At 41.7% G+C, this 24,129-nt stretch overlaps 3 protein-coding genes across 15 annotated transcripts; all 3 read right to left on the minus strand.

Annotated features, from left to right (window-relative positions):
- Positions 1-19: 19 nt before the first annotated feature.
- Positions 20-4,567, minus strand: LOC115667183 (uncharacterized). Its single transcript, XM_030588798.2, has 7 exons — positions 4,024-4,567; positions 3,006-3,095; positions 2,844-2,924; positions 2,632-2,763; positions 1,139-1,354; positions 816-908; positions 20-469 (listed from the first exon to the last, which is right to left on the minus strand). Exons 1-7 carry the CDS (start codon positions 4,288-4,290, stop codon positions 308-310), a joined length of 1,041 nt encoding a protein of 346 aa, XP_030444658.1. The 5' UTR covers positions 4,291-4,567; the 3' UTR covers positions 20-307.
- A 3,412-nt stretch (positions 4,568-7,979) lies between these two features.
- On the minus strand, positions 7,980-16,223 carry LOC115667154 (protein EARLY STARVATION 1, chloroplastic). Of its 8 annotated transcripts, none has more exons than XM_056308224.1 (12): positions 15,934-16,223; positions 15,761-15,865; positions 13,214-13,305; positions 12,840-13,033; positions 12,104-12,143; positions 11,118-11,199; positions 10,915-10,992; positions 10,681-10,806; positions 10,117-10,238; positions 8,679-8,718; positions 8,456-8,530; positions 7,980-8,334 (listed from the first exon to the last, which is right to left on the minus strand). In XM_056308224.1, exons 1-12 carry the CDS (start codon positions 16,221-16,223, stop codon positions 8,169-8,171), a joined length of 1,410 nt encoding a protein of 469 aa, XP_056164199.1. In that variant the 3' UTR covers positions 7,980-8,168. The 8 variants fall into 8 exon arrangements, with proteins under 8 accessions (XP_056164199.1, XP_056164197.1, XP_056164198.1 ...); XM_056308222.1 differs by having other exon boundaries at positions 8,456-8,598; XM_056308226.1 differs by having other exon boundaries at positions 8,239-8,334; positions 8,456-8,567.
- On the minus strand, positions 16,060-23,342 carry LOC115667164 (WD repeat-containing protein DWA2). Of its 6 annotated transcripts, XR_008815805.1 has the most exons (15): positions 23,203-23,342; positions 23,002-23,085; positions 22,776-22,908; positions 22,010-22,121; positions 21,828-21,927; positions 20,953-21,080; positions 20,365-20,434; positions 18,548-18,636; positions 18,399-18,444; positions 18,012-18,085; positions 17,851-17,924; positions 17,714-17,772; positions 17,181-17,242; positions 16,447-16,542; positions 16,195-16,377 (listed from the first exon to the last, which is right to left on the minus strand). XR_008815805.1 is itself a non-coding variant. In XM_056308230.1 (14 exons), the coding sequence occupies exons 1-13, from the start codon at positions 23,245-23,247 to the stop codon at positions 17,201-17,203; spliced, it is 1,056 nt and encodes a 351-aa protein (XP_056164205.1). In that variant the 5' UTR covers positions 23,248-23,342; the 3' UTR covers positions 16,060-16,129; positions 17,181-17,200. The 6 variants fall into 6 exon arrangements, 4 of the variants coding, with proteins under 4 accessions (XP_056164205.1, XP_056164204.1, XP_030444643.1 ...); XM_056308230.1 differs by lacking the exons at positions 16,195-16,377; positions 16,447-16,542 and adding an exon at positions 16,060-16,129; XM_056308229.1 differs by having other exon boundaries at positions 16,195-16,542.
- Positions 23,343-24,129: the final 787 nt, after the last annotated feature.

Here is a 24,129-nt window from a genome sequence, read left to right on the forward strand (position 1 = left end):
CAGGGTTGGGGTAATCGGATAACGCGACAGAGGATGCTTCGTTTGATAAAGAAAAGTCGATATATAACCATGAATGCCGTAATTTTTCATAATCTTATTGAACATACCGATAAAGCCTTGCAAGTGAGCCTATTGCACTGTTAGCAGTTAGATGCATCGACATTATGTTTTCTTTAAGCTCGAGACAGCTTTCTCGATGCAGAGAAAAGCTCTCCGCCCAGGAAGCAGAAACTTCGCATGATAGCGCGGGAAAATAGTATGACTTCCAGCTCCTTGGAAACCTTGCAATTTATGGTTTGGATGAGCTTTAGATGTTCTCGCCAGGAGGCAACTCTGCGAGCTTGGGAGAAGTTCCTAGTACTCTTTCCATATCAAAACGAACCTCGATATTCCGTATGCTATAGCCCACAACCATTAGCCAGTATAGAAGCTTGGCAAGTTCAGGTGCACTTGTCTCCTTCACTGTTGTCTGTAAGCACGGATCGCAAGTATAGTCATAATTCATCATAAAGTCAAGGGAATCTGTCTCATCAATACTTGCTAGTGATCAAGATACCCAACATATGAATACTTGCAAGTTCAGTTGTTTTTAGCACATAAACAACTGAAGATTGTGTCTAAGGTCAAATTATTCTCCTTGCAGACATAATTTGCTGTATAGCATGGTTGGTAACAGGGTACTCATTGAGAAAACCAGACTGAATGGTGCAAGGCTATATCATTGCAAGAAAAAAGGAGGAAGATCCTCGGTTTCATAGCCTGCAATACAAGATATACTAAAATGGGGGGAAAGAAAAGCTATTATTAAAACTAACCTTCATTTCACCAGGATCAGAGACAGCAAGAAGGCGCTTTATAAAGGTGTTCATAGCAAGGATAGCGTCTTCACCCGCAGTATTGGTCAACTCCTGCAAATTTTGTGAATAAAAGGGGACAATTTGAAGAATGCACTGGAACAGAAAATGGTAAGCCTATCTAGGAAGCAGTGGCATAATGTAACCATAACATGTAATCATTCATGAAAGCACACAAAAATCAAGGAAGTATGAGAAGCACTGCATTTAACTGACAACCATAAATCAAAATAGCAAATCAGGCACCTCAGAGAAAATGAAGAAAAATGACGGGACATCCTCACCTTAATATTCTGTGGTTCGAGAGTTTTGAGAAATTCCAACAATTCATTTTGTCCATTGGTTGTTCCACCTATTTGTTGATTCAATTCTTCAATTTCTGCTTCAAGTAACTCAATATATTTCACAGCATCAATTTTCTCGGGGCCAGACACATCATTCCACCTGATCACCTCGCCTGACACCTTTTTTTGTGTACCCGGTGCATAATCCGGAGCATCCTGCAATGTGATTAACTGATTTAGCAAGGAACTGACAATAACAATCCCACAACAATGTCAAGTTTCCAATGTTGCATGATCAAACAGCTTACGTAAAAATGAGAATGAGACCCCAAATATCTCTAGCTCACATATTTATTTCAGGCTCCACTTGGACCATTCCCAGTAAAATTTTGCTGATATTCAAAAACGCCTTAAAGCAGATGCTATCTATAAGAGTACCTATGATACATACGCATAATCACTTAAGAACAATCGGGAACACTGGTATATCAACTTAATACTCAAAAGTCAAATCTATGGCTAAATATGAGATTCCAACATGATCAGCCACTGTAGGATTTTCTTGATATTCCAGCATGCCCTTAAAGCAGATGCTATATAAATATAATCACTTATCGAGAGCAAAGGTATATCCGCATAATGTTCAAATCTATGGCTAAATATGAGATTCCAACATGATCAGCCACAGTGTCAAGCTGAGACATTTATCATGCACCTTCATTTAACAGCGATGAGGTCAAACACACCATTAGGAAATACTTTTCCAAAAAGAAAGCATCACACTGAGATCATGCGCAGAGAATTAGTTTTGACAATATGAACTAGCTATGAGAGAGTATAATATTCGGATTAGTGTTCATTTATATTTTTATCAGATCAATCTTAGGCCAGTATAAGTTAATATCTAGTTCCTTTATCCTATTTCGATCCCTTTAGTGAGGCATCATTATCATCAACAAGGTAGACATGCTTTGGAACTAGAAGTAACTACTTTACAATGGACAAACTTCACTTTTCTTCTATTATTTTTTTTCACTTTTTGAAAAATAAAATGCAAAAACTACATATGTAAATAAACCACGACTACTTTACCCACAGAGCAAGACTTAGCATACAAACACAACTAGACTCAAGGACTACATATTGACCTACAAATACACCAGGACAGTTTCAGAACTATATAATAGCATGACACGGTCAAAGCGGAGACTTGCCTCATTATTTTATCTGTCTTATATCTTCACTAAACATGACATACTGAACTCTCATGGGCTACTGCTTAAGTAAAGCAAACCACAAGCATGCATTTGTGACTCCTCGCATATGTTCCTGAAACTAAGCTCGTGCGATTGTCCCATACACTCGAAACTATTATCGCTGCTTTTATGCTCGACTAGCAGGAGCAATTTTCTGGCAGAATCATCAAAAACATCCTTGACGTCTGGCAATTTGATAAGATCCTCAGTCCAATTAAAATATAAGAGAAAGATAACCTTTTTATCTGGCTTTTCGGGGAGAGCAACCTGATCCAAGCTCTGTTGTAATTCTAGGCGGTACTGTGCGTTCCTAAACATGTATCCAGTCATCAGAACGCTGTACATGAGCTGTGCAAGATTTTCAGCAACCTGAGAGAGCCAAAAATAAGATTACACCCACGGGGTAGCCCATCAACAATTATATCCTGTTAATTTCCAGAATCACTCACAGTAGTCACCGTCACTGTGAAAAATTGCGGAGGTAGCGTGCCGATCATATTTGTGACGGTTTGTCTCATAGCATCAACTACCTAAAAACAAAACCATAGAATTCAGCTTTTTCTGTTTTAAGACAAGCAAATACAAGAAGAAATACAGGAGAATAGTCAAACCTGCTGCGGAGCCCTTTTGACAAACAGCTCCATGAATTCCGGTTGCACATTCTTGACATACTCCAGAAGAAGATCTTTCCTGCTTTTTGACTTCACATAAGGAAGATGTGTCAGACACCATATGACTGTACCTTCACAGGTTTAGACAACTCTTCTTAAATAACAGCTAAAAACATCTTTTGTGATGGGAAAGCTACAGGAGACCCATGAAACGTAACTATAGAAGAGGCGGGCATGCATAACTGCAAAATTATCAACCAATACCTCAAGGGAATATTGTTGAGACTAAGCTACGAAATCGAAGTAGAGATAGCCCCTACACCCTCTAATCAGCTTGAAGTCTTCAAACTTTTTCACTTTCAATTCAGTTGCATATTAAATTCTGAAGGTTGATGGATGCCGGACATAAACAATGAAGCAAAGCAACCATTGTTCGCAATGTTGCTATAGTCCCCACAACCTGTATAATCATCAAATTTCTGCGATGTTCGCAAATTGAGTTCAAACGAACATGCTAACTGCTAAGTGGGTCTAGGTTCACAATTATTCGGGAACCACGGACTCCAACATCCCCTTTTTCGACAAACTTTTTCTTCCCCGTATGTCAAACTTGCACCAAGTTTGCCGGGAATCAAACCCCAAACATGTCCCATTCCCTTCCCCACCAAAACCCGTGCTGCGCCACCGGGCCAAGTGCCCAGTGGTACTCCTGACAAATTGCATCGCCATTCGGCTTGGCGAAAAATTCAGACGAAAAAAGACAGCAATTTCACGTTGACAGGCGGGTTTCTACTCGCGGTAATTGGTGGAACCAATCCAGCATCCAAATGCACTCATCTGGAGAATCAAAGCCGTACTTCTCCACCAATTACTGCTGAGCAGCAGAACAATCCGTCGCATAACCACAACCGATGCTAACCAGCAGGCTCCTAATATCGTTCCCAACGCATGTAGCAGACAAATTGAAGAACAGAAAAAGTCACCCAATCACAAAGATGAGAGAGAGAGAGAGGCGTACCAGAGTGCCGTTAGGTGCTTTAGAGTCGCCGTTGTTGGCGGCATTGGAGTTATCGCTCTTGGAAGAACCGTAAGCGGCAATTCTCAAGAAAGGTCTCCTTCGGTTGCTACCGCAACCGTTACGCTCCTTCCTAGCAGTGCTAATCGGAGCGAAGAAACGAGGCTCGTACGCAAAAGAAGCGGAAGAAGAAGACGAAGACGACGAAGAGGACGACGACGATGCGTAGGAGAAAAGCACGAAGGAGGGTTTTGCTGTCAACGAATTCATTTGTCACTCCGCTAACTAACCCTCGCAGGAAACCAAGGAAGCCACCGCGATTTCTGAAAGTGAACTAAAAGATCGCCATTGACGAGAGGACACAGCAGTCAGTGGGTTGGTGCGCAGGAGATAAAAATCGGCGGAGTTCGGCGCGCCGTTCGTTGGGGGGTTGACCCGCGTGATCGGGCGGCTGTGGTTGCAGGACTCGACGGAATCAGAGCCGGAGCCCTGATGTCGTTGAGGCCTCCCGCTCGCTGATCTCCGTTCGCCGTTCGTCTGATTACTTATGATGACTTGACACGACGCCGTGCAAGTAGGTTAGATCGGTTGTCTTGTCGGGTGGGTCGGTTTCGGGGCCCGTTCCAAAAGAATTGGAATCGGGACAAACCAAAACGAATCAATTGTTTATAATAAAATAGAAGCGTTATATCATTTCAATGTAAAAATATACATTGGTCAGGTGTTTATATTATTTTATCATATGTTGAAGATCATGGTCCGATTCTCCATACGTGTGAAAGTGTTCTTTTTTTATCACTTGTTTATACACATTTACTACAAATAAAATCCTTTTATCATAGGGAAAATTTCAATTTGGGTTTCAAAGTGGGGCCATTTTCTCAAAATGGGATCTCAAGTGACTTAGTGCCAAATTGGTACCAAAGTCCCCAAAAAGTGTCAAATAAGAGTGCGGGTCGTCGTAGGCCAAAATACCGCCAGGTAGGCGTATCGCTGATTAATGACGAACAGTGCTTTTTATATTTTTTTTTCTTTTTCTGTTTTTTTCTTTTTTCTGTTTTTTTCTTTTCTTTTCCTCTTTTTTTTTCTCCTTTCCCTCCGTAGGCCATTACGGTCGCCAGGCCTCAAGTGAGGCGGCCATCACCGCGAGGGGGACCCCGGTCGGGCGAGGGTCGCCCATGCGGCAGGCGAGGCCGCCCTCGCCCGCCCCAAAGTGAGGGCGGCCTCGCTCTCCGGATCCCGAGGGGGAGTGGGAAGGCATTGATTACCCCTTTGGTGGAGGTGTGGCAGTGCCTCCGGATCCGACGACTGTTCCGGCTTCTTGATGCCGTTCTTGTGGGTCTTGTAGGACTGGTTGTGCGCGGTGTGGTTCTTCGACTTCGCCATCTCCTCTCTGCCCAAACACGAATCGAATTCAAATCCAAATTCCACAGCTTCAAGATCGAAATTTTCAGCGACAAAAACAGCGACCCAAAACCCGCCGGTGAGGGCGAGGGTCGCCCTCGCCCGCCCAGCCCAGGCGAGGGCGGCCCTCACCCTCGCCAAAAGGGCGACCCAGTGGTCGGGCAAGGGTCGCCCTCGCCGGTGAGGCGAGAGGCCGCCTCGCCGGGCCGGGCGGGTGAGGCGACCTCGCCCGCCCCGAGTCGCCTCACCGGCCGGGTACGCCCCGCCTGAGGCGGCGACCTCCGCCGGCCGCAATGGCCTAGCGGAGGGAAAGGAGAAAAAAAAAAGACGAAAAGGAAAAGAAAAAACAGAAAAATATAAAAACATTGTTCCGTTCTAGAACATCGTGAGATCGCCGCCGGGTATTTTGGCCGACCAAATGACCTGCACTTTATTTGACACTTTTTGGGACTTTGGCACTAATTTGGCACTAGGTCCACTTGGGACCCCATTTTGAGAAAATGGCCCCACTTTGGACCCCAAATTGAAATTTTCCCTTTTATCATATTTGGGACATTTTAATCGCGAAAATGAGTTTTTTTTTGCATAATCCGACACGCATTTATTGCGTGATTAGTCTTTTTTATGATATTTATCACGTGATATACACACTTGCAACAAATAAAATCATTTTTACCATATTTGGCACGCCTTTAAAATGAATATGGATAAATTGAACTTTTATGGATAAATTGAAAAAGATAAGAACATCTGCGAGTTACTTTTGTTTTTATTCCTTCAATATTATTCAAAAATACATTCCGCAGTTGACGAAACTCTGACCACATCAACATAAATGTATTATTGAATTAGGTTAGATACCATGAAAAGAACATCAATCATGTGATTAATTTTTAAATCAGCCAGTTTCTAATTCACGAATAGATTCCGGTATTTGGAATTAAGAATCAATCGGTTTGGTTCAGTTCCCGAGTAGAACCAAACCCAATGCTTACCTTTACTATGCAGCTATAGAGAGCGATTCTTATCTCACCATTAAATAAATTTGAATTGAGAACCGATCGGTTTGGTTCAGTTTCCGAGTAGAACCGAACCTAATGCTCACCTCTACTGTGCAACGCTAGAGAGCGGTTCTGATCTCGCCATTAAGTAAATTTGGATTCATTTTAAGCCTATCCAAGTAAACTGGCGCTCCTTTTGTATAAAGGATAGTTAGAAAAGGGATAAGTGTAGTAGAAGTCCTAAAATTTGTTGCGAAAGTGCAATTAAGTCTTAAAACTTTCAAAAAGTGCAATCAAGTCCTAAAACTTGTCTCGAAAGTGCAATCGAGTCCTAAAACTTATCAAATTGATGCAATTAAGTCCTTCAATTAACACCATCAATTTATTTAATGAAAAATGCTGACGTGGCATTTTTTAAAATTATTTTTTCTTCAAATCTGATTTTCATTAGACTAAAAAATTTAATAAAAAGCTAAAATTTTATTTAAAAAACAAAAGTGAAAAGAAAGAAGAAAATGGCAAGGCCTCGCCGGTGGGCGTTGCTGCTGCTGCCCCCCATCGCCAGAGGAGCCGATGGTGGTCGCTGGCCCTAGGCGAGGCTGGCCGGTCCTTGCCAGCCGCGAACGAGGCGTCGCCGGCCTCGGGCAACTCCAGCCCTCCCCTTGGGCCCGTGACCATCGCTCGCCCTGGGCAAGGCATCGCTGGCCTCACCCGGGGCAGGTGAGGCTCACCGGCCCCAGACGAAGGCCGGCATCGCCCAAATCTAGGCGCCCTCAACCCAGTTCTGGGCAAGTCTCACCGAGCCTAGCGAGGGTCGCCAGCCCTCACCCAAGGCCAGCAATGCCTCGCCCAAGGCGAGCGATGGTCGCCGGCCCCAAGGGAGGGCCAGCGTCACCCGGGCCTAGCAAGGGTCGCCGACCCTTGCTCGAGGCCGGCGACACCTTACCCAAGGCTGGCAAGGGCCGACCAGCCTCGCCCCGGGCCGGTGACCTCCTCCGGCGATGGGCGGCGGCAACGCCCATTGGCGAGGCCCTGCCCTACCCTACCATTTTTTTTTTCAGTTTTATTTTTTAAATAAAATTTTAGCTTTTGTATTAAATTTTTTAATCCAATATTTGAAGAAAAAAATAATAAAAAATGCCACGTAAGAGAGAGAAAATAATTTTAAAATGCCACGTTAGTATTTTTTATTAAATAAATTGATGGTGTTAACTAAAGGACTTAATTGCATCAATTTGACAAGTTTTAGGACTTGATTGCACTTTTTGAAAGTTGTAAGACTCAATTGCATTTTCGTGACGAATTTTAGGACTTCTAGTGCATTTACCCCAAAAGCTAAGTGTCCAATGAGAACAATTTTATGAAAAGCAAATACCAGCAGAATTTTATATAATGGTGAATCATAAGTTTAAAAAATGATTTTACGAGAAGTGTAAGACAAGCAATGCAACATATTCCACCTTAGTTAAACACGAAATATTCAATTAGTATCCGAAAGCCAAAAGCTGTCGGATAAGATGCAGATCGGCTAGTCTATATGAGTGAGCTCAGGCCTGGAGAAAGAGTCGTGTTTCAAACAATCACAAAGGAGCTGTTTTAAGTTGGGGGTTTAAGCGGAATACACTATGGAAAGAATGAATTAATCAAACAATAATTCACATAACTACTGCTACATGAGGGGTTCGGACGAATACAATTGGACTTGAACGATAGAAAGAACAATGCTGAAGACTTAGATCCTCCTTACAAGGGGGCTGCTGGTGGTTCCTCAGAATCGTCAGGAGGGGGTGATGCAGCCGAACCAAAGTCGAGATTTGGGTAAACACCAGGTGGTCTGTCACGGGGTTTGATTGAGAGCAACTGGGTCGAATCGCCGACGACATCTGCCCACCCGTAGTGAGGTTCAGCCCTTCCGGATATTTGCAGAAAATTTAGCAACCAAGTCAGAATACTAATCTCATCTAATCTCCAGAATTAAGTTGTTTGGTCATCCTCAATTAGATAATTATACAGAGTGAGCAAGTTCATACTCGTAATAAGTTTCCTCGTCGACAATGATATCCCAGCTTTCACCGGTCGTGCTCTTCCCATACTTGTGCACCTTCCTGATATAAAAACGGAAGCCAAATGTAACTTGTAGACCTGGAATGCATTAGGAAAAGCAAGCAAATTTCTGGAATAGTGATCTCTCAGGAATCGAAATCAATCATTTTAAGATTACAATATGGGAGGTAAGTGCTGAAAGTTCCATACCCATTTCCAAAGTGTTCCTCCCCCCACGTCCTCGACCATCCTGCACAAGAGAGAAGAGAAACCTTTTCACAAGCTAGACCTCATGCATTAGACTAGCAATGATTCTTGAGTATCCCAATTCAGACAAGAAGCTAGGCATCTGATGATCTACTAGAGGCAAAGCATGAGGTAGTTTCAGTCACCCTAGGGTGAGAGGGGAGGAAGAAGAGCTATTCTGCTTAGCAGCGGAAGGCAGAGGTGGGAAAGGTGAAGAAAGTTACTGATTCAATGATGAAAGAAGGCGAGTGCCGTCGATTTAGCTGTTGATGGCGTAACCGCTCTTTATTTATAAAAATTTATCAAAGCATCAGTCCAACAGAGGCAAGGCGGGGATTCTAGCTCACACCTGGCTCAAATGATTTGATCCCAAGTGTCATCACAAGAAGAAGCTCGTGCCACTGAAAAGGAAGGAGACTTTCCTCGTGTTAGACGAACTGGGATTTGGATCGGTAGAATGAAAAAGGAATTGATTAAGCCTTAAAGACGGCACTGTCCCACGCCCACTACGTGCTAACTAGAAGAGGGGAGTAAGGGTTCAATTCTTTTTTCTTTTTTAGGTAATACCAGGCGAAAGCCAATCCAGGAATGAAGTAACTGGTTTGATAGGACCAGGGGGCGGTTTACTGAACTTCCCATCAGACAATTTTACTATTATCATACCAGTGCTTCACATAAAGTATTCAACAAGATTAACTCTTGCGACATATTCCTGCTCTGTAACCAGAAGACCTCTAAGACTTGAGCAGAACATTATTAAGAATAGTGGAGAATGGGAATACTCGCTTTGGTTGCTGGTTCCATTTTTGCATATGTGAAAAACCAGCCCTGTTTAGAAATAAGCTATATCCTGTTGGGAAGTTAAGTATACAAATTTTAGCGTCCATGTGTTCTTTCTGATATTGCTGTCCAGAAAACTATAGGTCATTGCACCTTTTGTGCAACAAGGACGCCTTGGTTATAGTTGCATGTTTTATCCTCTCAAACATGTCCACCAGAGGAAGAAACTGTAAAAGTTGATGTGGCTGCAGACCCTCCACACATGTAACCTGCAGCTAAATCAAAGAACTTCTCTAGGGTTGAGATCAAGGACGAACGTAGACCTAAAAGTGCTGTTGGTTAGCTTCAGTTTTCAGAAAAAGTACATTATTCGGTAAATGTAAAACGATCATTCAGGTTATATTCTATTTCTGTGAAAACAGAGCCTGCATTTCACCCAACAGCTGCTGCAGATTAGTAATCTTATATAGGTAGAAGCAATCATTCAGCAATTTCAACTTTGATACCACCATAGGGATGTGGGTTGTAGACACTAAGCATTAACTCAAATTTCTGAGCAAAGATGTTTCAATAATTATTTTAGATAAATTGGGAAAGGTAAGGAAGAAAGAAGTAGACATACGTTCGCCAGTTGGAGATACATGCCATGTCTCCCCTTGACGTGAACCTATGCCAGCAAAAAATTTATCTTCCCACTTGTCTCCCCATTTGGTCCCAAGCTCTGTCTCCGCCCATTTATCTGTCCTGAGAAGATGATTCCACAAGAAAGGTTGATGATAATAAACTTACAGCAGTTTCAGAAGATTTGATCAATCGTTTACGCATGGAGTTCTAAGGAAAAAGTATATGAACTATGTAAATCATGTGGCATGGCATGGACAAAGTAAAAAAACAAAACAACCTTCTATGTGCTAGAAAACCTGTTAGTGTGATTTTTTTTGTTTTGGGTCAGACTGTTAATAACATATTTTTACTAAATACAGCAATCAGGCTGCTATTACCACCATTAAAGATACTCATTTCCACAACATAATTTCAGCTCAAAGTCCATCAGTCTTCTATGCTTCAAACAGAACAGAAAATGAAATCCTGCCCATTTCTCAGAACAGTCGGAATTAAAAGACTCATATTCAGAATCTCAAATAGACCAAGTAAGATAGAAACTAAAATTGAGTACTAGGAATACCATTTTAGGACAGATCCTCGTCCGTCAAAATTCTCTCCCCATTTTTCCCACCACGACTGTTCATTCAGTCTACCATACTTTTGTGCCCCTTTCTCAGTCCACCCTTTGGCATCATACTTCTCCCACCTAGATTAAAAATGATCCATCAACCATATGTATACCAGACGTTGACATCCCCTATGTGCACAAACTATGAGAATAAATGAGCATTATCGTACCACAATATTTACTTACCATTTCTCAAACCAACCAGCATTCTCAGTGCCTGACTTTGCTTGTTTCTGTGCACTCCTCTCTATCCTCGCTAGGTTGCTGTTAGTTTCAAATGGTACCGCTTAGATATTAAATTGACATACAGCACCGAATTTAGATCATGCAAATCAAGAAATAGATCTCTTGAGAGCAAGAGAGGAAAAGGGACACTCTGAAGGGAGTACCTCCATTCATCTTGATACAAAACTTCGTTCCATGTTTCCCACCATGAATCCCCTTCTGCATTTTTTCCAGATTTCTCTACTCCTATGGCATGAACAGAATGATGAGCAAGTTTTAGCCCCCCCCCCCCCCCAAAAAAAAACAACATGAAGATGCTACTTACGTAATTTAGACGTAGTAAAAATGGAGGAAATCTGAGTACCACATTCCCATAAATATGCTACTTTTTTTTTTTTTTGGTCGAACCATAAATATGCTACTTATGCTACTTATGTTAATATTCCAATGCAAAAAATTTTCCCTGCCCAACAGGGTCATCAAACAAGGGATCATCTATATATATATATATATAGGTAAAAGCAATGAGCTAGTGAGAAACAAGAAGCCCAGTAACCTAATAATAGATGCACTGAATAGCAGGAAATTAAGGCTGTGGAAAAGGATTTCAAAATAAACCTGATGGTAGAAAAGCTGAGTGTCACAGTTATAAGCGACTGACTTTACTGTAGTTTGGTATTTAATAATTGCCTTTCGAACATTTTTTTGGTCCATTGAAGACAACCAAGATGAAATACCATGAGATTCGTGGTTGAAGATGACACCATGAAGTTTGATTGAGATGGTGGAAGGGTAAGCTTCCTCATTCACTAGCCTAGGGTCGAAACTTGTGAAATTGTGAATGAAATAAGATATTAACCAAAACTATCTTCATTATTAGTGAGACACTACTTGGTAAGTGCTTGCTCACAGGATAAGATGGCTAAAATAAAAAAATCTATCATTTAGTTAGATACTTGGAGCCAAAAGAGTTTAACGAGCAATGCCATTGACCAGCTTCGAAGACTCATTGTCAATAAATTTTATGCTGAGAGAGGTAGCGGTTATGAGCAATTACTAGAATTCTGATATGTATGCATGAATAGCTTTATCCCCACTATACCAAAGTTAAAGTACATGCATACGATATTTGAGAGTGTGAGGAATGTACCTAGCTCTTTGTAACCACTCCAGTCACTTTTCTCCCACCACTGTCAGGAGATCAATTGTCAGTAAATCAAATATAGTGCATCCACCTGGGATGATGCTCAGAAAGTTATGAAAACAACACTAGTGCAGAAAGGGGAAATCATCATTAGAATCACCGATCATTGAGAAGCTATTACTTAAAAAAAATATGTTCTTGAAAGCAATCTAGTTGTTTGTATCAAGTTCCGCATATACACAATGCATACATACATACATGAAGAACTGTAGATGGACAATTTTATTACATGGAGATACAAGGGACATGCATTCGTACAAAGGACAACATTTAACAAGGCCTCCGACCATTAGTTAAATCTAAAGAACTTCCCTGACGATCATCTCATCGTTCACACAGATTGACTTAGAAATTTGTTGATATCTCCTTCCACAAGATGAGAAACCTAAAACCAAACTTCTCTCTGCATGATAAAAGTCAATCTAAAGTATAAATTGGTCAGTGTCCCTACTCTATATCTAAACTCTGAATATCCAGAGAGATGCAGCGGAGATAAAACTAATGATTCTTTTGCTTTAGCAAGATTAAATCTAGTGTTTGTAACAAGAAAAAATGAGGAGAGAACACAGATCGAACTTGGACTGTTTAAAATCATGTTGACCATAATGACAGCTTTCATAGTTTTAATTTAATCCCTAAGAGCAGTATATATGTGTCAATGTGTCATCAGATGGTTCTATACCGTTTCTTTCCATTCTGAAGAACCGTCATGAGATCGACCGCCCATCCTTGCCCATCTACATCTGTATCCATTATCGCCCAAGTCTTCCCCGCTCTCTCTGTACCAAGTACTGCCATCTTCATTAGTGCCAGTCTCATTAACGTTTTCATTTAACAAGTTGATGCCCCAGTCCTTCTCATTTGCGATACCGGTGTCTACAGTGGAGGAATCAACCAGGAGATGCATAATCAGACATCAGGTTCTAGATGCTAGTTTATCCCGTGAATCAAGAATTACTAAAGCTGTGATTTTTCCACTGTTATTGACTTATTGCCATGCATATTAATGTTTATGACACATTAAAATAATGGTACCGAGAAAGTATTTAATGTTACCTCTCTTCGGCGGTGAATCACGGGACTGTGGACCAGAGTTTCTCGGGGTACATCGCGGATAAAACCTTTCTTGCTTGGAGACAAAATGAGACCTGCAGAATGAAGTCGTTTGATACCAGTGAGATATTAGACTGCTAGCTGATGATTGCTCCGTGGAGTGCAGCAAAAGATTAGTACAATGAGCACTGTCATTTGCATTGAAGAGCCCAAGGAGGAACAACTCAATGCCATAATTTGTGTCATTCAAATGATGCGAGGGTAAACAGAATTATGCAAAATACACTCACTCTGTTCTTATAGAACAAGAATCAGTTTGATTATGTAATGAGCTCCTTTAGGATAAATTCGTAGATTCTCGCACTCCAACGGGGTTGAAACAAGAGTAGGGAAATCGCATCAATCATCTATGAGTGATTCAGTACCGATTGGATAACCTTTTAATATGTAGACATCACTATTCTCTCTAATCACAGGGAAAACCAAAATTTCAAGGCTTTCCACCGTTTTCGAAACCTAAATGCTCAACCTCCTACTGCTACACAGAAACCCACAATTTTCAAACGGCCGGCAACTTCGTTCCCTAGTTGACAATGACATTAAAAACGGAAAACGGAAAGGAAAGGTTCGCTTCAGAAGGTTTCCAGGTTCATATAACGCGAGATAACTTGGCAGGGGGGAAGAACATAACTTTCACCAGTTTTCAGAGTATGACATCATAGAAACGAAATTGCATGCACATTGGAGAAGACATGCGACTGCGAGCGACATGTTTGTCCTAGACAGTTGGAACCTTCGAATTACTAACTGCAATCCACATATTTCTCACATTCTAATACATCCAAATCCCTAGCGTGCCAAAATTATCAATCGAGAAAAACAGGTCGCATTTCACGAATCATTCGGCGGGGGCCCACGTACTGTGGAGAAGCGAAGGGCATCGCGGGCGTGGGAGCGATCTTCATCGATTCGAACCGCCAGTCGTCACTCTTCTCCGGGCCCTTCCCGGCCGTCCTCCGGGCCGGAACCGCCGAGTCGGAGCAGCAGCACCCGATCCGCCCCGCCCCGGCCGGATCGCCCCGTCCATCCACGCGGACAGCTCTCCTCCTCGCCCTCGCCCTCGCCCTGTCCCCCAGCTCCAGCGTCGTGCCGCTCCGGGGGAGCGCGAACTCGAGCCGGAAGTCGAGCTGCGTCGCAAATCCCGTGGAACCCGCCGCCATTGTCCGCAACTTCACCAGAATGCCATGGGCAGAAGGAGGAGGAGGAGGAGGAGGAGAAGGAAGGAGGATGAGGAAGCCCTAGCAGCGGGTGAAACTGGGGAGCTCGAGGACCCAGGAGACCGCTGGGGGGAGAGCCGTATTGAATGGGAAGAAGAGTTCTCGTTTTTTCTTTCTTTTCAAGTCTCGAAAGCAGGAGGAGAAGACCTGTGTTGGGTTTGGTGTTGGGGGGTCTAGTCAGACGAAGAAGACGAAGCAGCAAAAGAAGGTCTCTATAAATTAATGAGCACCCAGCGGGGAAAGCATCTTTGCCTTGGTTCTTCGCTGCTGCTGCTTCTTCTTCGGCGAGATGAGATGAGATCAGATCGGTAGGGTGCGGGGGGGGTTGCTCTGCCGTTTTCTGTGACGAGAGACCGAGACTGCGACCGCGACGAAGATGGCCGCTGCGATCCCCGAGATTAAATCATCCACGTGAGCAGGTGGGTCCCGCGGGACGGGATTTTGGAATCCGTTTTGCCTCATTGGATTTGCCACGTGTCGGCCCGCTCGCAACCCCACCACCACCCCCACACCAACGCATCGTTTTCTCTTTTGCTTGATTACTTGATTAGGGCCCCCTTCAGAGCCACCGCTTGCCGGCTGCCGTGACTGGCAATGGCGTTTCATTCTCGCAGAGACCAAAGACACGGCGTGTGGCCATATAAGCTAACAAGTTTGCACTGGCACTGCTAAGTCGAGTAGCTTCCATCTCTAAGTTTGCACGATGCTGGATCCTTCCGTGAAAAAACCCCCTTACATGTTTCTAAAATTATGAGCCAGATTGAGAGAAGAATTCAGACATTGCGAAAATGGTAACATATAATTCTTAATTCGGAGGAATTTGATAGTATAGTTTGTTTTTTCTTTTAAACCGCTTCGTCCAGTTTATTATTAATCAAAAAGGACATATTCTTGACCATTTACAATTCTCAACCACAATGTTGTAGTGTTCCCTACTTTTTTGCACATAAAAACCATATGAATCTTTGTGGCTCTCCGGGACAAGCGTGACCATCTCAATGACACCCGACCCTTCAATTTAGATATCTGACAGATCTCAATTAAGCATTAATTTTGGAGAGAAAATCGAAAAGACATTGGTCATGTAGAATGACATCCACCCGCTCCTTTCTTATTTGGTATATGGTCCATGATGAAGATGCATATGATAAAACTTCTCCACCGCGCTTATCTTCCAGCCACGTCAATATCACCATAAAAAACACAAAGATAATCTCGATTGATTTCTTAATAAAATTGAAGACAGGAAGTCGTAAGGAATGCGACTTCACACCTTATCCGAGTGAAGTCAGCACAGCACGGATCCTCAATTTTTTCCACGTAACGCCTGCTCAGGACACGTGTCGCGATCCCGTATGCCCGCGACATGGCAGAGCACCTGTTGACACACCACGAGGTTAAGCTCATCCAAAGATGTGGATAAGCTAAAATGCGTGGCGAGCTTACGTGTCACGAAGGACGTGGCGGAGATACGCGGTGAGGGAGAGCGCCACGTGTCGAGGGGAAAAGGGAAGACGCTGCTCATGCTGTTGACGAGGAAACAAGACCAAGAGACCGGGGACGGGACAAAGAGTTTCACTGTTTTTCCGGATAAGCTTCGCGTCACTTCGTACTGAATAAAAAGTCATCGCAGACAGGTACCCTTGTCGCAATGAGGACGACCATATGTAGGACGGAATTAATTGAGGCATACAAATGAGAATAGGAAAAGAAAAAAACTTCAAAAAAGATTTCATTGGCTCGGTGGATCCTCTCGTCAGAGGAGGACGAGAGGATCCATCAAGAGGATTCTCATTAGGAGTGGCAAAAATCAGCCGGTCATATTTGGTACGGGCATCACTTCCGAGTTCGAATATCCACCATCATATTGCAGAAGAAAATACTGATGGAGTTTCAAGCATTGGCCACAAGAAATAGCATAGGCAAGTTCAGACCCAAGCAAAGCATCCAGACGACAACAATCTTGACGTCTATTACGGCATTGAGAATCAATACTGATCCGGACTCCTATTCCTCATAAGAAGGAAGTGACAAATTTGGCCAATTTAAGACGTTCTGCCACAATTTCAAAATAAGAATTAGAAAATCCTGCAAATATACCAATAACATACAGCAGTCACTGGGAAGAGATAGCTTAGACCAGCGGAACCACATTCGCTAGCAGCAAAAGAATAGCTTACTTCCTCTACAAAGTACCGTCTTCCAATTGAGCAAGAATTTCCTCGGGACAATCAATGGAGAAAAATACAATGAAGAGCCTCCCTCCATGTATGAAGTAGAGAGCCAGTACATAAGCATTCCATCAGAAAGTTGTGAAGGAAGCAAAAACAACCCGGCAAAAGTTTTATAGTGATCTAATCAATTTTTTTCCTTCAGGTGTCAGCGAAATAATGCTCGTTGAATACAGTTTCAGAAAGCACGTATGGCCTAACAGATCTTGCCTTAATCGGTTGCAAATTTCACTTTAACGATCCAAAATCAGAGAGCTTTCCAAGGCTTGGTAGAAGATACATGCTCTCTCAACCATACCTTGCTCAAAATCAATGATTCGAGAAAATATTCTACAAATGAGAATCAAAAAACTTAGAAACAGAAGAAATAATAAGTCCTTAACCAACCAAAAAAGCAAGAGAAATACTTCATAGGATCTCCAGACGTAATATGCCAGGACAGCAAAGGAGCAACGAATGTACCTAATTTAATGTCCCAGAACTCATTTTCTGGACAGGTAGGGCTTCACTGATTCTACAACCACCTGTTTTCAGGAAAACAGAGAAGAATACCACTGTGGTTAAACTTCCTGATGCTGAGTTTAGATAAAGATTTTTTTTATCACTGGAAGTGTGGATATGCTTGTAATAAAAAACACCTGTCCAAAGTTTTTAAACACGCCCATTGTTAACATGTCAACCACAATTCCAGAATTGCATGTCAAACAATACAAAGGAAAAACAACCCTCATGCTGATGGGATTTAATTGTTGAACAGCATTTGGTTGTTGGCTGTACTAATCATGTTTCGATGGACATAAAGTTTTTGCAGCATGCCAGGAATGGAAGACTATGTGGTTCATTAGTCTGGTTGCTGAAATGAAACCCAGTTTTCACCAAAAATCTATTGAAAACAATCGTCATCGCACTGAGCAATGCCAGCAACCAAACTGTCCTATGATGGAGAAAAACTTCCAGATATCCATGATTTACTTATCAAGGTCAATAATGCTTACCCGCCCATCATATGACACTGATGCAAAAATCCATGGTTCTCGTGAACTCCACGCTAGGTCTACATCAACAGTTAAAATTAATTAGCCTGCTAAACAGATAGCTAGTGCTTAAAGAATTCCAGTGCCACAGCAGTTACCATAAACACTGTCTTCATAGTCATTGTATGAGTGGAGCAATGGGTCGAGCTTTCTGGTAGGTGAGTCAATTAACCTACAAAAATGTAAGCATATAGAATCTTTGACTTATCTTGAAATGTAAAAGAGACAGATTTGACAGATGCACAATGAAGAATTTAACCTCTCAGATATCAGCTCATCACTGCTCGCAGCAGATGACCACCACAAATTGACAGCCGAGTCTGTACCTGCACTCTGTAACAGCATCTTTAATTGAAAAATTACCGAGACTGAAACAGTCTTAAGGGGGAAAGAAACAGCAGTGATTTTCCATAGGGAAGATCATATGGACATGAACGAAGCAAACTGGTAGGATTTCTCATTTCTCGTCTTTTTCCCTTTTCTTTAATTAAATGAGTACAACTTGTAATGTAAGCCTCCACACGTCAAAAACTTTGCAAATTCTCATAATACAATAAACATCGATATTTTTGTGTTCATGGTGTGAGTTTCAGAGAGAGAGAGAGGAAGGGACGGAGGGATGGAGGGAGAGAGAGAGAGAGAGCACCAGAATCAGTCCTTCGTACTCAGGATTACACCTAACAGCCCAAGTCCTGCCAATAATTTGAACATGTTACAGGAAGAAAATTTGTAATGATAAATCGTCCATAGATCACGTAACTGTCAAACTAAAACAGATGGAATAGAATACTGTACCAGTGTGTGTGACCAGGAAGCTCTTGAATAGGAGCTTTAGGCATTCTAAGATCCCATACGCGTAAACCAGATTCATCCTCGGAGGTAACCTGTAACAAATGGAAGCAATTTTACTTAACAAAGAGGACATGAACAGATGATAAATAATCAACACTATTCTCTAGAGAAGAGAGGGGACCCACGACAAGAAAAACAAAGTATGTGCAATTCTCAAAATTAAAAAGAGTACTTGAATGTTGAGTTTCACGTGGAAGTACTCAAGGCACCCATACAGCCATGATTAAGCTCTGGTAAAATCATCTTTTATCGCTAAGACATCCTTAAATCTTCGAATGAAATGAACTCTCGTGTTACAAAATAATATCGCCGTTTAGTGGCATGCAGGGAGTAGTCGCCATGAAGTAATGAAAAAGAAAAAAGTTTTCTTTCCTTGATGTGGCTAAGATGTTAGTATTGAGTATCCATAACAGGATATAGAACTCAATATCACGATTTATACTCTAATCAAAAGACTAAAGGCTCTCTGGTCTATCCAGTCCCTTTCCTAAAAGGAAGCAAACTGCATCGTGGCATACCATGATATCACAAAGAACCTAACTCACATCCTTTATGACTCCCTGCTAAATTCCTGATACTACATCTGTGGTTCTCCTGATATACATAATACACAAAAATGCTTATTGTGACGGTTACTCACTCATGGAGTTTTCTTTCCCTTATTCGATGCACTGGGTAGCCTATAGTTCATAGAGCCAACTCCCACATGAAAAATTAGTGGAGCCAGACATAGATAATCACACCGAGTCAACTTCCAGGAAAGATCATTCATCTCCGGAAACAAAGTCAATGCCTACATACCATGTGCAAACTAGAAAGTAACTTGCTCAAGGAAGTCACTTGTGCAGGTGATCCATGTTAGAATTGATATCATACGTGGCACATCTGCTTTTCAATGTACAAATTAACGATAGCACACTACTTCACAAGACATATTTCCCACAAAATGAGATTTTAATATGGATGTTTTAATGCAATACCCCTTGCTAACACTGTCTTCTCTATAAGGTCCACATACTCCATGTCTTTCTTCAGATTGACTCACTGACTTCATCTAAACAAGATCCCTGACCCAACTTATTTGATAAGTGTCCTCAACCAATTGCAAACAGGGTATTCTGTTCATCAATCCATACCCTCATTCTCTTTAATACAGCTGGTGATTTGACTGCCAGAGAATGCATATAACTAGCTTCCCATTCAGATAAACTTCTGTAGCTTGTGCTTGGACATCAAACAGAAATATGTGATTAACCATTTTTATTCGAGCAATGTACTGAAATCTCACAATATACAAGTTCTTAATTTCCTGTTGTGGACTAGCGCTTAATTCATCAAATTGGTGCTCAGTCAATATGCTAGCATCTTTCAATAATCCGTGGAACGTGATTCTTCCACCAAGCTGGTAAAATGGCACGAAATAGACCCATACTTTATGCCTAGCCTATTCATACGATAAGTTGCTAGACTCTTCTATCCACTGCAGATTGGAAACCAAGTTTAATGAAAATCCCTATTCTCTTAACCTTGCGCAAATTATGTCCTTAAACACTACCAGTACGTCAAGTGGAACTAATGTCAAAAGGAAAATTTCAGTCTAGCCTCCCGATTCAGAACAACTTTTCAAAGTCATAAATTGATTATTTAATTAATGCATATGCTAAAATGTCTTCGAAGCATCCTCGATTAATCTAATCAACACAAGCAATAAATCAAATATACATGAAAATAGATGCTGGATTCCATGGATGCTTTCTTACAAGTAAATGCCTCCTTTGTGTGTCGTAGTCTAGGTCACGAGCATGGACAGATTCTAGTGAATTTGCTTTCCTGTCACCATATGAACTCCGTCAGCACACACTCCAGAAACTTGTAGAGTGTCCACAGGATGAGAAGATACTAAGCAAGCAAAACTCAAGCTAGCTCCATTTCAGTTTATTACCCTCGAAGTTACAATTACTTGGAAACAGGGGTACACCACCTGAAAATTTGCCCCGAGTGGCAAATGGTATGTTCATCTTAAAAAGAAATCAAAGCAAACACAATTACTTCCAGTTTAACTGGTTATTGCACTTTTATTCTTCTTTGGAAGAAAAATATGCAAAAAGAAAACGGCGAAAAGTGCAATGCACTTTTATTCTTCTTTGGAAGAAAAATATGCAAAGAAAAAAACAGCGAAAAGTGATAAAGAAAACATCTAACTATGAATAGAGCACTTATGAATAGAGCACTTAACAGAACCAATACATGAACTGAACAAGGTTCATCAACCAACTGCAAATAGAAAAGGGGGTCACATCTCAACTTAGAAGCTATGCATCAAATGTGGATAGGATGATGAAACCTACTGCATAGTCCGAAGATCCCAAAATTGGATTGATGATTCACAGGTTGCAGCGACAGTATTTACATCATGTGGATCCCATGCTCCACCAGAGAGGTAGTGCAGCATACCAGCAGACTCCTGTGAATGGACCTAGAATTTGAAACAAGACCTGAATAAGGATCAGCAAGTAAGGATACGAATTAAAAAGGACATATCACACAGTGCAAGATTGCTTTTTTTTTAAGAAGGTAAAGGTAAATGATACAAAGACAACACTTATGCATCTGCAGACTACATTAAGCACTGAGATGGACCCAAAGTAGAGCGTGTTTTACTCAATTTTTCACCAAGAATGTTAAATGGCTCTGCGTCATACAATTACACCATATCCTTAAAAAGAGACGAGAGCACAAATGCTACAAGAGGCACACAGACATAGATGACTACTTCTCACTCTTCATATTGTCCATTTCCCACAAATACTATTACAAGCACACTGCATCAATTGGTCTTTCACCTATCTCCACACAACCAAAAAAAAAGGATTATCCATTGTCATTTCAACATCAACTAGAACACTCATGTGAAAACCATATGAGTCCCATGGAGCCAAATAAGAGGCTTCTAGAACTCCTTGCAAAAAAGAGCTCAACGGTTTTTGTATGGGTACAAAACATTGTATCTACATCAAACAAAGTGACTCTGGACCATGTCAATATAATTATCCATTTACTTCTCTTCCCTATCTGCTCTACCGGTTGTCTTACATCACAGAATTAAAAGGAGATGGCAAAGGAACTATATTACTTATAAATATCTAAAGAACATATGGGAGAAGTATATAATCCATTTCATTCTTAAAGAAGTAGCCAGTAGAGAGGTTCCATTAGAATATACCCGAGCCGACTTCTTTGAACAATCTAAGTTCCATAAGAAGATGTTTTCCTCATCAATACTAATCAACTTGTCATGCCTTCCAGACGGCCACCAGAGAACACTGTTGCAGGCATTCCCCAAGTCAGCAAGCAAAGTAAAGTTTTCAAATGACAAAATAGGGAGACTATGCTAAAGAAGCCCACCAACTGATCTTGCGTGAATGCGCATCAAGTGAGGCAATTTTTTCCAAATGAGGAGAATTCAACTGTCCATATAACTCAGGAATCTGCCATACAGCGGCTCCATAAGATTCACCTTCAACAAGAGGAGGATTTTCAAAACACATTCCAACTAGTCCTTCAATCTTAGCTAATGTTATCATCCAACAAAATCAACCCATAAATAAGGGACGCTGTAGCTGAATGATGATTCATCAAAAGAATTAACAATTCATACGTAAACTTACTTGACGTGGATATAATTCACATTACACCTCCTGACTGAAGAACTATTACATTAAAAATAATATATCGTCATAAACAGACTTCCTAGATCAAATTCATGAGAGAAGAAAACAATCGCCATTTAGTGATTTGCTCTAACCTTGGAAGCATTCATAGGTAAACAAGGGCGGAGAGGTTAACAAATTTAACGGGACGAAAACAAATGAAATTACAAACTCCGTCAATCTGTAGAATTGAATCACATACAACAGAAAATGCAGTGACAGTGTTTCACAGAAATGATCGTCTACTCCAGAGGATTGAGCCTCACTAGCCGAAAACATCGATACTGAAGAGTAATAATCGCAGCTTAGCAGCGGACAATGCATGCAGTAGAACCCATATAAGCAATCAAATCATCGAGGCTCGGAAAACCAAATCAAACCGAAGAGCCGGCACATTTGACCGAGCGACCAACAGCATCATCAGGACACGCATTCGAGCAGATCATGGATCGATCAATCACCAGTGGAGAAAACAGTAGAGAAGATGCGCTGATCGAAGGGGCAGGAGGAGAGGTCCCAAATCTCGTTCGGGTGCGAGAACAAGCCCTCGCAAATCAGCTCCGTACCGCCCGACGAGAGCCTCAGCAGATGGACCTGACGGAGAACGCATCGATTATAGATTCGGCCAGATCGAAGCAAGCCCGCGGGCGAGCGAGAGAATTTGCGAACAAGTCGCGCGAGACGCACCTCGTTCTCTTCCTTGAGGCTGAGGGTTCCGGTGAGGAAGCTGGTGTGGTCGGTGTCGGCCTTCACGTCGGAGATGCACCTGGCCTGCGAAAAATCCGGCGGAGAATTCATCAGGACGAATGAACGGAATCAAGGATCGAGGAGGGAAATGTGGCGGGAGGGAGGGAGGGACGACTGGGGGGGTTTCGACGGATGTTGGACCTGGTACTTGAGGCCATAGCCAACGCCCGACGACCCTCCCTGCATCGATGCGGTGAACTGTGATCGCCGATTGAGCTGAACTGACTTTTGCTGAATCGCGTTTTCTTGCTATTTTGCCGTTTGCTTAAACTCGCGAGCTCTCTCTCTCTCTCTCTTCGGTGCGACCTGGGAACTGCGACGAAATCGCTAATGGGCCTAAGGCCCAGCCCAACTAATGTGGGCCATGATTGGTAAATGGGCCTCAGGCCCAATTAGTGAGAGCTCAGGATATGAACTCTTCCTACGTCTTGCTACCCATGGAACTAGCATTTCCACCCCATGGTTATTAAGGGCGCGAATGGTTCCAGAAATCAAATTCTTGCCAGAAATTGATTTCTGGAATTCTTGCCAGAAATTGATTTCTGGAGGAGAAATCTGTTTGGTAAAACATGACTAATTCTGCTCCAGAAATTGATTTATGGAACAGAAATCTGTTTTGATTTGTTGATTTTTTTTGCACCTAAAAAAATTTAAATTTTACTCAAAGTGAGTGGCCACATGTATTATAAGCAATTCTGTAAAGTTTTGAAATTTTTGATTTTTTTTAATTTTTTTTGGGCACCTAAAAAAATTTAAATTTCACTCAAAGTGGGTGGCCACAGGTATTCTGCCATTTTGTGAAGTTTTGAATTTTTTTATATTTTTATATTTATATTTTTTTATTTTTTTATTTTTTTGGGCACCTCAAAAAATTTAAATTTTACTCAAAGTAGGTGGCTACAGATATTCTAAGCCATTCTGTGAAGTTTTGAAATTATTTATTTTATTTTTTTTGGGCACCTCAAAAAATTTAAATTTCACTCAAAGTGGGTGGCCACAGGTATTTTAAGCCATTTTGTGAAGTTTTGAAATTTTTTATTTTTTTATTTTTTTTATTTTTTTTTTGCA

This window comes from Syzygium oleosum, unplaced genomic scaffold, assembly GCF_021117445.2.
Source record: "Syzygium oleosum isolate NSW1041296 unplaced genomic scaffold, Sole_v2.1 Sole_v2.02, whole genome shotgun sequence".
NCBI lineage: Eukaryota > Viridiplantae > Streptophyta > Magnoliopsida > Myrtales > Myrtaceae > Syzygium > Syzygium oleosum.

What these genes read in the sequence shown, in the direction of transcription:
- LOC115667154 (XM_056308222.1), bottom strand. Translation starts at nt 16,223, where the DNA reads ATGAAATCTTTTTTGAAGTTTTTTTCTTTTCCTATTCTCATTTGTATG. An exon ending in TTGTATCAAGATGAATGGAG is followed by an intron (nt 10,993 to 11,117) that starts GTACTCCCTTCA and finishes TGAAACTAACAG; the next exon opens with CAACCTAGCGAGGATAGAGA. An exon ending in GCTGGTTGGTTTGAGAAATG is followed by an intron (nt 10,807 to 10,914) that starts GTAAGTAAATAT and finishes TTTTTAATCTAG; the next exon opens with GTGGGAGAAGTATGATGCCA.
- LOC115667183 (XM_030588798.2), bottom strand. Translation starts at nt 4,290, where the DNA reads ATGAATTCGTTGACAGCAAAACCCTCCTTCGTGCTTTTCTCCTACGCA. An exon ending in TCAAAAGGGCTCCGCAGCAG is followed by an intron (nt 2,925 to 3,005) that starts GTTTGACTATTC and finishes TTTTGTTTTTAG; the next exon opens with GTAGTTGATGCTATGAGACA. An exon ending in CCGAAAAGCCAGATAAAAAG is followed by an intron (nt 1,355 to 2,631) that starts GTTATCTTTCTC and finishes ATCACATTGCAG; the next exon opens with GATGCTCCGGATTATGCACC.
- LOC115667164 (XM_056308230.1), bottom strand. Translation starts at nt 23,247, where the DNA reads ATGCAGGGAGGGTCGTCGGGCGTTGGCTATGGCCTCAAGTACCAG. An exon ending in CATTCACGCAAGATCAGTTG is followed by an intron (nt 21,928 to 22,009) that starts GTGGGCTTCTTT and finishes TGCCTGCAACAG; the next exon opens with TGTTCTCTGGTGGCCGTCTG. An exon ending in CTATGAAGACAGTGTTTATG is followed by an intron (nt 17,773 to 17,850) that starts GTAACTGCTGTG and finishes CTGTTGATGTAG; the next exon opens with ACCTAGCGTGGAGTTCACGA.